This window comes from Punica granatum, chromosome 5, assembly GCF_007655135.1.
Source record: "Punica granatum isolate Tunisia-2019 chromosome 5, ASM765513v2, whole genome shotgun sequence".
Lineage (NCBI taxonomy): Eukaryota > Viridiplantae > Streptophyta > Magnoliopsida > Myrtales > Lythraceae > Punica > Punica granatum.
Window position 1 is genome coordinate 7,559,946 of NC_045131.1, and position 9,915 is coordinate 7,569,860.

The 9,915-nt window shown below is 41.1% G+C and overlaps 1 protein-coding gene across 1 annotated transcript; it reads right to left on the minus strand.

Annotated features, from left to right (window-relative positions):
- Positions 1-4,931: 4,931 nt before the first annotated feature.
- Positions 4,932-9,294, minus strand: LOC116206694. Its single transcript, XM_031539493.1, has 3 exons — positions 7,349-9,294; positions 6,980-7,160; positions 4,932-6,288 (listed from the first exon to the last, which is right to left on the minus strand). The coding sequence occupies exons 1-3, from the start codon at positions 9,107-9,109 to the stop codon at positions 6,269-6,271; spliced, it is 1,962 nt and encodes a 653-aa protein (XP_031395353.1). The 5' UTR covers positions 9,110-9,294; the 3' UTR covers positions 4,932-6,268.
- Positions 9,295-9,915: the final 621 nt, after the last annotated feature.

Consider the following 9,915-nt stretch of genomic DNA (forward strand, 5'->3'; position numbering starts at 1 on the left):
CTGATTTTGTGCACCTACACATAAGCTAAGACATCGGCTGTGATTTTGGGCATTGGGTCATGGTCAATCTTCAAGATTGTACAGAGATTGTAGCAAGGAGTTGGAAGCGAGCCAAGGAGGCGACACTAGTATTCATAGCTAAGATTCAGTCAAGTATTACCTCAGAAGAGAAGAGGAAAACAGTGATTGATTACGTGCCAAGGCAACTGGGAGGCTACTTTGCTTGCAAGATTAGCATTCGCTCTCATGAGATCGATCAGACTGTAACTGGTAACTATGCAAATGTCATGCATGATTTTCTGTGCATGAGCTGCTTATATCAAAATATAGAAAAATACGAGTCTTCCATCTATTCTTCAAGACAGATGATTTCCAGTTAGATATATCAATCTATTAATGTTGCCGCTCGTAATGTAAGTTAAGTGAACAATGGCTTGATCTGTACTATGTAAGCAAAGCAGAATTGATGAGGCTGCCATTTTTATGTGGACAATCTTTTGGTTCATATATAATGTTTAAATATGATGATGATTCACCCAAAAATAATAAATAATTATATTGGTGATTCGGTAGTCTATATATGTTTTGTGAATAATGAAATATGATTCTTCTCTTTTTTAATTTTCATTTTCAATTTTTTTAGATTCATCGTGCATATTGGGTTTGGCGATTCTTTCAAATCGAACAAGCAACTCTAATTGGATTTTTTTTTTTTAATCTTTTCCGTGGTTCAGGACGCTTAAGCCTGGATAACAAGGAGAAAACAATTATAGGATATGTAGTCAGGGTATGGAAACCTCAATTATATCACCCGAAAGAGAGGTTCAATGCCAGCTAGGGGCTGGTTGAAAAAATGCATGCCAAGGGGGAGATTCAAAGTCTTTTGTGCTAACCAATCAGCACATGAGTTCTCCTCCCGGGTGCATGTGTGCGATCTCCACATGCCATTTCCTCCCCAAGAGTATCTTGATGTCTCTGATTAGTGATCCGACTAGCAAGACTCCGTTTCCAGGTCCTAGGATAAGGGTGTAGGCAGCTCAAAGTCGACCTCCAAGATGATGTCACAGAATCCAAGTGACCAAGCATGCCATAGACAGATCAGAACCCCCAAAGCTCTGCTACTATCGCTCAGGTCCATCCAATGAAATGAGCAAAGCCATAGAGTCACCTACCTTCTTCGTCTCTGAGCACTCCTCCTGCCCCTGGTCGGCTGGGATTTCCACTGGATACTCCATCAGTGTTGAGTTTTACCCCTTCCCGAACGTGGGCCTCACCAGCTGATCCATTTCCAGATCTTTTCATTTCTGATCTGGTGCGCCCCATTAATAATTCTAATCAGAATTTAAAGTTATGAATAACAAGCTTTTGATTGATCTCGGAGGCATTTGCATGTGGTTCGGTGCCCTTGAAGATGCATCTTCCCTACAGGGACGTAGACTTAACCGTACTTGGCAGTATGATTTCTCCAGAGGAATATTTTGCAGATAATGTCTTTCATGAAACTTCAAAAAGCCCAAATTACTTACATGACTCGAAGGTGTATATGCAAGATTATTGTCGTAACCTTTTACATCTCTGCTATTTTTGTTCAACCCAAAACACGAGAGCCGAGGATCACATTGTATCAAAACGAATCAATCAAATTATCACCACAGCCATCTTGTAAGAATCATATCGTAAGGCAACTGGAAAAGAAAAAGGGAAAAGGAACATTTTGAGGGAGGAGCAATTAGAGTGAATGAGAAATGAAAGGAGATGTGAATCACATTTGGAGAAGGGTGAGGAACTGCGAGAGTTGAATGGAAAAGCCACTTCATACTGGCGGTTCTGACAAAGTGAAAGATTCTGTAAAGGGTACCAATACACTGAAAGGTTACAGGACTATAGGGTGCCGAAAAACTGAGAGTTTACGGGAAAGAACAAATCTGTAGCTGGTTTTTTAGTGGAAATAGAGCCAAAGAGTGCCATGATAGTAACAGATGCGATAGCTAGTAGTACTTGTATTGTTTGAATGAGGGATAAAATCGTGATATTATTAATTAAGAATGGTAAAAAGGGAAAATAAAATTGGTAAAACGCTAACGTACTTCCTAGAGGGCGCCATGATACTTCCCAAACACTTCAATGTATCGAGAAAACAAAAAAGGGCCCGGAAGTTCAACCTTCTGAATCGACACCGTGGGATATCCTCTGTGCTTTCGATGCCTCGATATTTTTTTCTTGTTCAAGTGCATCTACTTCTTCCATTGATGACTCTAGTTCTTTCCTCAGTGCACTTATCTTTGTCTTCAAACTTGTAATTTTTCTATCCAATTCATTGAGAGAAGGATTATCCAGTAGCTTCTGCAATAAATAATTTGACTTTTTAATGATAAAACTGAGCCATAAATCTTTAAATTGACGGATATTATTTTCCCCTATATATATCCTTTCAGAATGGATGTACAAAAGAATTAACTAAGGGTATATAGAATGATTTGTTTCTGGGGAAGGTAGTTCGTAATTACTGGAAAAATGGTACGTACGGGCTATGCGAACCCGAATTTCTTCTTGTCGGGGCCTACATGCATGCGCCATTGCACGATTAGGGAGTGTCCACATTTCGTGGGGACGAGCGATAGATACGCGTGAGAAGGAGTCGCCACTTACTGTTTATGACCAGAAGATCGACGGCCGTTAAGTCGTCCGGGTCTAGGGGTATGGGGTACACTTAATTGCTTAGGCATATGGTCAGCAGAACCCATGGTTCAAAATTCGGGGGTTTTGTTACATGCATACTTATATCTCGCGCCCCCTTTCGGTACTCTAGCTTGTCTAGACTAGCAATTTTTAGTTTAATTACCGTTTAATTAAGTTTCATTTATCTTGCTCGTTTTGACACCATAAATCGTAAAGAAACGGTCGCCTCGAGTCAAGAAGCTATGAGAAAAGCAAATGCTCAGGTCAGAGGATCGGTCCACCGTACTCGCATTTTGATTAGTCGGACCGCAATGGCTTGTTCACAGTGTGGACCGGGCCTTGGACCCGTACGGTTTTGCTCGTCTAAAGGATCCATAACTTGATTTGACCGGTTCTATCTCTTGAAACAGTCCACTTGCCAACTAGGGTCCTTACAAATGAATATACAGATAAACCATTGCACTATTCTCTCAAAATAATGTAAAATATACAAATTACAGCACCTGGACCCGGTTGGTTTGCATTCGGTCGTTATTACACTCGCGCTCGCTGTGTGGTTTGGAAAATACCGAAAATGAAATTAAGATGCACACCCGGTGTATGAGGGCATTGGACCCCGTGATTGACAGTTGGAGCGTTGGACCCCATGTGCATTACGTCCTAGGAATTCGGGCTCGACCCGCATAACAAATGAGTGCATAAATGTAACAAGCAAGCACAGATAAACAAATAAGGGATTTGTTATTGCCGAGTTTACGTGAGTTAACTGATTATTGACCAGGATATCTTGGCATGTAAACCCTATCCTAAGCAAACAAACGCGCGTTAGGTGTAAATCGGTCAAGGATCGCCTCAGGAGGATATTTCACATTCGACATGGTTTACGAGAACTTGACAGACATGATGTCTACAGTCAAGTCTCATGTTTGTGGGTTGCTTTTAGGATTATTCTGTATTGTGACACTGCGATTATTACAGGTTATTACAGAACATAGATTTTGCCCAAAAACTCTGGAACACAGTGCCTAACCCACTATTGCCCTTTTATGTCTTAAGCCAAGTGCAGATTAGTCCGGTGTTTATATTTTGAGCCATAGTACCTTACCTAAATACCCGAAGCTATGCTAAGATAATAAAAACTTATCAGCCCATCCTTACCCTAGAACAATAGTGTTTACTTTATCCTAATCCTAGGGATGTCGCTAGATCACTAACAAACAATTTTGCCCTTGCTATGAAAATTGATTTCAGAGAAGAAAGATTACGCGATGCGGGCCACCTCGGCCTATGACCGGCGCCGACCGATTCCCTGGTTGTACAAAAATCCTGAAAAAGTCAAAGGACCGGTCGATCTATCCAGAAGAGATCTAGAAAGAACTTCCGCGTCCCAACCTGAGTTACTTGAAATCAAGTAAGACTTCAAGTCAGGATGTGCAAGTCCTTCCTAGACGTCCATGCCACATCGGATCGCGCATCTTGAGTTTTGCAAAATTGCAAATTTGAAAAGGAAACCAACGCATGTTTGTAACCCATCGACACGTATTACCGGTTAGTTACCGATTCGTGCAAAATTATTAAGGCCAAGTGAGTTAATTAGTCGTATGAACGTCCCGATTACCCGTTGGTGGAATTATTAACTGTGGATTATCGCCGAATGCATTAAATGTACAGGTTTCAGACAATCAAACAGATCATGAGTTAATCGCCTAAATAGAGTCTTAATACCCAAGATAAGCTTAATTTTATGAAAATGACTCGTGATACGGTGACCAGGAAGGGTCCTCGAAAGCCGAGGGAACCTGATCAAAAATGACCAAAATACCCTTGGACTCGTGGGCCCGATAAGGTCGCCGATACACGAATGCATGCACTTTATTTAGAAAATAACGTTTTGGCAAGTATTTTAAGGCTCGGTTTGCGATGATATCAAAATGCCGTTGCACACAATCGGAGAAGCGAATTTTAAACCGAAAAAGGAGGCCGTCCTTGACCCAAGAAGGATCAAGGAGCTCACAACCCCCTCCTCAATGAAAATGCCGTGGGCTAGCTTGACTCTACTCGGGTTTTGAACGATTTCCTCGCCCAATTCCAACATGTTTCTCCTATGCCCATACATCAAGCACGATAAACACACATATTTTACATAGTCGGTGTCCCCGTGATCACAAGAAACGCATACAAGTATATAAGCATACACAAACATGATATTAACGGAATCGATAAAATGACGTCGATTCATGGAAGCAGGAAAATATAAAAACACGTATTGCCATGTTATATATGCATAATAAACGAGAAAAGAACATATTAAATGAGAATATGCATATTGTCGATCTGGGATCCAAGTAGAAATTATTGGAAATCTTTTTTTTTTTTCAAACGTCCAAGGACTCAGATTGCAGGCTCGGGTCCTGCTGAGAAGAAGCAGAGAAACAAACTGATTTCCTTCTTGAAAGCTTGGCGTGCGAAGAAGAAGAAGTCCAAGCCGATTGATGGTGATCTTTCTGATGGAGATCGATTGAGCTCTGGAGTTGATCAGTGGAAGAAGAGCCACAGTAACCTCCCCCCAACTTGCCTGCCACCGAAAAGAACAGAAAGAAAAGAAAAAGTCAACAGCTACTGCCCCCATTTTCTTTTTCTTTTTTTTTTGCTTAGCTTTTATTTTATTTTATTTTATGTTCGTGCGTGTGCCGTCCGGGCAAAAATTTAATTTATCGGGATCTATCGACATTTAGGAACGAAAAACTTCAAAATTGAGAAATTCAAAAATAATCGGCTCTATAAAAGTTTCAATTTGAGTTGACGAAGGTTGAATCTTGATAAAAATCGACTTCGGGCCTACGTAGCACGTCGGCCATGATTAATCGATCATTTTTTAATTTCTCATCTTTTTAATCAGATATCCGAAAAAATGTTTCGGAACCACCGTTGTGTTCAAAAAAATTCAAGGCTGAATATTGTGCAGAAAATATTTTTTGGCCCTGAGTTTTGTCCTGGATTCTAAAAATGAAAGTTGATGCATGTGAAATCCAAAGACGTCCCATATAGTATTTTTCCGAAAAATGGTAAATTGGCGTTAAACTGATAAAATGCCATATTTTTAGAAGTCATGAATGCTCAAGTAATTAACTGAAAATACTTCCCTCCGATGGACGACATAAATAATGATTTAGCCCTCTGAAGCCGGTGGACCAAAACGGGATACTGACACCGGCTGCACCACACAATCGAATGTGAACTGTGTACCAGCATTCTTCGCAATGATAAACACCATGGTCTGGATTCCCGATTTCCTCGCAATAATCGCAGTACTGGGCATCAAGCCTTCCAAGAACAAACTTGTCGAACAGCACCAGTGGATGATAAGGATGACATTCATGTTGAACAGTGTGCGGCAGATCGAGAAGGCAATAATCATGAAGATTAAAGTTGCACGATAAACAGCCATAGTATTCAAGTGTATCCCAATCGCTGCAGTCCTTGCCACCGGAATTGCATAGTCGTTTGCCTCCAGTTAGACTTATTAGACATGATGAACTAAAATGAGCGAGGCGATGCTCGTGGCGTGGATGCTTGAAAGTCCGCTTTTTCACTTGTTGCCTCTCCATTCTAATGAAATGGGAAAATAATAAAAAGCTTACATTATATATATCACATATAATTTGTAAAAAGAAAATTTATGCATTTCCTTAAAATTAAGAAACTGAAAGAAAAACTTGAATTACAAAAAAAGAAAAAGAAAAAAGAAAAATAAAATGAATAAAGTGACTTATCAGTTATCATAGTCTCTTTTCCTTTTTTACTTTCCCCATTTCTTTCGAGAAAATATTGCGTGATTGCCGCATAGCCAGAGCGGCTATGTAACAATGTGAAAACTGAAAAGAAACCATAAGAGGAGACAGAATTAGAAAATCCACGAGACGAGCAAGTCCAACAATGGATAGCTAGGAATTAAGCATCAACACATTTCCCTGAACATCAGCATGCATGCACTTAATTGTCAAGTCCCGGAAGCCCAAGGATCGAGCCTCTGCTGATACACTTGGAAAGACAGAAAAGCTTACCCCCAAACCAGCAGAAAGCACACGAACGAGTCTACCCAATTACGTACATATTGTCAACACTGACGAACTTGAGAATTAGGCAAAATTATCTGAATATAAGCGACTGCAAGAAAATCGATCATAACTGTGAACGTGCAAAACAAAATTAAGGAAGCGTAATTTGACGCATGAATATACACACACACACACATATCTGTGAATATGTACTGAGGAAATAAAGGGGCTGGAAGTTCAACCTTCTGAATTGACACTGTGCGCTATCCTCCATGCTTTCAACGCCTCGGTCTTTTTTTCTTGTTTGAGTGCATATAGTTCTTTCCTTGACGCCTGTAGTTCTATCTCCATTGCTTTTATCTTTTTATCCAAACAAGTAATTTTTCTATCCAGCTCATGGAGAAAAGGATAATCCAGTAGCTTCTGCAGTAATTAATTTGACTTTTTAATGATAATACTCAGCTGTATATCTTTAAATTAACGAACATTAATTTCCCCTATATATATAGATTTCCTTTCAGGATGGATGTACAAAAGAATTAACTAATGGTATATATAATGATCTGTTTCTGGGCAAGGCAGTTCGTAATTACTGGAAAAAGGGTACGTACCGGCTGCAACACACAATCGATGTGAACTGTGTACCAGCATTCTTCACAACGATAAACACCGTGGTCTGGATTCCTGATTTCCTCACAATTATCGCAGTACTGGTCATCAGGCCTTCCAAGAACAAACTTGTCGAACAGCACCAATGGATGATAAGGATGACATTCATGTTGAACAGTGCGTGGCAGATCGAGAAGGCAATAACCATGAAGATTAAAGTTGCACGACAAACAGCCATAGTATTCAGGGGTATCCCAATAGCCGCAGTCCTTGCCACAGGAATTGCATTGTTGTTTGTCTCCGGTTAGACTTGCTGGACATGATGAACTAAAACGAGCAAGGTGGTGCTCGTGGCGTGGATGCTTGAAAGTCGGTCTTTTTGTAGCACACACTATATCCAAGTAAAACCAGCAATCAGTGCAACTGAAGGAAAAGCCTCTCGATTTCTTGCGACAGAGACTGCAAATAAAGCCTTCTTTAGACAATGCTGTATTTAGGAGAAGCGGGTGGGAAGGGTGGAGAGGATGTTGCAACTTCAGTGGCAGCTTTGCACATGAGATGTGCATCTTGAATGTACACTTATGGATCTTGCACGAATAGGTCAGACCAGCAAGACCTTTTTGGCAAGCATCGCATTTATAGCTATGCATAATAAGAAGCTCTAATGGATGGCCATGGGCAGAGTGCTGAATCTCAGCAACTAACCCCTCCTCGAGAACACGAAGGGCACATTTTGTGTCAAGGCTGAACCTGCAGCTTTCTTTGCACCTGAATATGATTGGGGCGTTGTCTCTTCGGAAATATTTGTGGGATTTGGACCACGACCCTTGATCATTGTCGTTGCATGTAGGCTTCAGTTGGAGGATGAGAGGGTGCATTGGATGCAACGGATGAACCATAATCTCTCGAGGTAACTCCTGATCTCCACATGTTTTGTGGAGGAAGAAGCGGCACTTATAGCAATATTGAACTTCACCGGATATACCATCCCTACAAACCGCGCACTTCAATTCTGAGATGCTCTCTTTCTGATGAAGAGTTCTCAGCTTGTGCTGGTGGGAAAAATGCTCGATCTCGGCCTGGTGATCTCGAGAGGGTAGAGCCCAGGCAGCACAGTGTACATGAAATCGGACATCACATTCACTGCAGCTGTATCCAGGCCCCGGATATCCTGCACGAGAGCATGCTTCGCATTTGAATTCTGACCCCCATTGGAAATCTTCAAGGGTGAGAGAGTGCTGGGGGTGGAAAGGATGATGCAGAATCTCTGGGGGCAATTCCGCGCATTGTTGGTGAAGCAAGAACATGCACCCACGGCTACAGCCATAAAATTTTCCCTGGTGGATTTTTTCCCTGCACAGTTTGCACGTTTCAGATAGGGTCGTGTTCGTGTGAAAGGAGGTCAACAGGTGCGGATGACCGATATGGAGGATCATCTCTCGCTCTGCAGAAGCTGGCAGAGTTGCGATTGCTATCATCACATCCAGCCTGAATCTGCAACTGCCACAGCGGTAAAGGGGTCGGTCAGAGGTCCCCTCGAGGGTAAGAGGATGCTCTGGATGAAAGGGATGCTGTATTTGGAAAGGTGGTTCTGTTGAGGCACACGACTCATCGAGGAAGAACCTACAGCCAAGACAGCGGTAGGTTGGGCCGCTGAAACGGAACCTGCACAAGGAGCAGACAACACTGCATTCTTTCCACAACTCTCGCCGGATGAGCTCGTGCTCGTGGGTAGGATGCCGAAGGCTCCCTGCGCTTTCCATCACGGAAGGAAAACAAAAGACACACCGGCAGGAGACAAAGACATAGAGTTTAATTACACCTGACTTTTGATGGTCTCATCAGTTGAACGATCAGATCTGAATGCCTGCTAGTGCAGCACCCATGAAATGAATATATATAAACTGCAGGCAATTGTATAAATGAAAATTGAGACATTGAAAACACATTTGGGGGGGGGGGGGGGGGGGGGGGGGGGGGGGGGGGGGTCGAACGTTTCACTTGTTGCCTCTCTATTCTAATGAAATGGGAAAATAATAAAAAGTTTACATTATATATATTACATATAATTGTAAAAAGAAAAATTAAAGCATTTCTTTAAAATTAAGAAACTGAAAGAAAAAATTGAATTACAAAAAAAAAAAAAGGAAAACTAAAATGAATAAAGTGACCTATCCACATCGTCTCTTTTCCTTTTTTACTTTCCCCATTTCTTTCGAGAAAATATTGCGTGATTGCTAACAATGTGACAACGGAGAGAGAGAATTAGAAAATGGGGTGCTCCTTTGTCATTGTCACATTGTGCGTTTCCGACAGGGTAGGTCTACAATACATCAAGTAATTTACTTGCTTTTCACATAATTTAATCCATCTCTCTCTCTCTCTCTCTCTCTATATATATATATATATATGTTGGAAATTATGGCTAATGGGTGAATGAGAAAATTGCTCGCGAGCTAATGACTCTTGATTTTCTTGGTGGTTACAAGAAATGAATGAATTACATTCATGAATAATCAAATACAATTAACACATATATTGAATATATGTGAGTTATTCCCCATAAAAG

Coding starts and splice junctions, on each gene's coding strand:
- LOC116206694 (XM_031539493.1), bottom strand. CDS start 9,109: ATGGAAAGCGCAGGGAGCCTTCGGCATCCTACCCACGAGCACGAGCTC. Junction 7,161..7,348: donor TCGATTGTGTGTTGCAGCCG/GTACGTACCCTT, acceptor TAATTACTGCAG/AAGCTACTGGATTATCCTTT. Junction 6,289..6,979: donor GCACAGTGTCAATTCAGAAG/GTTGAACTTCCA, acceptor CCATTTCATTAG/AATGGAGAGGCAACAAGTGA.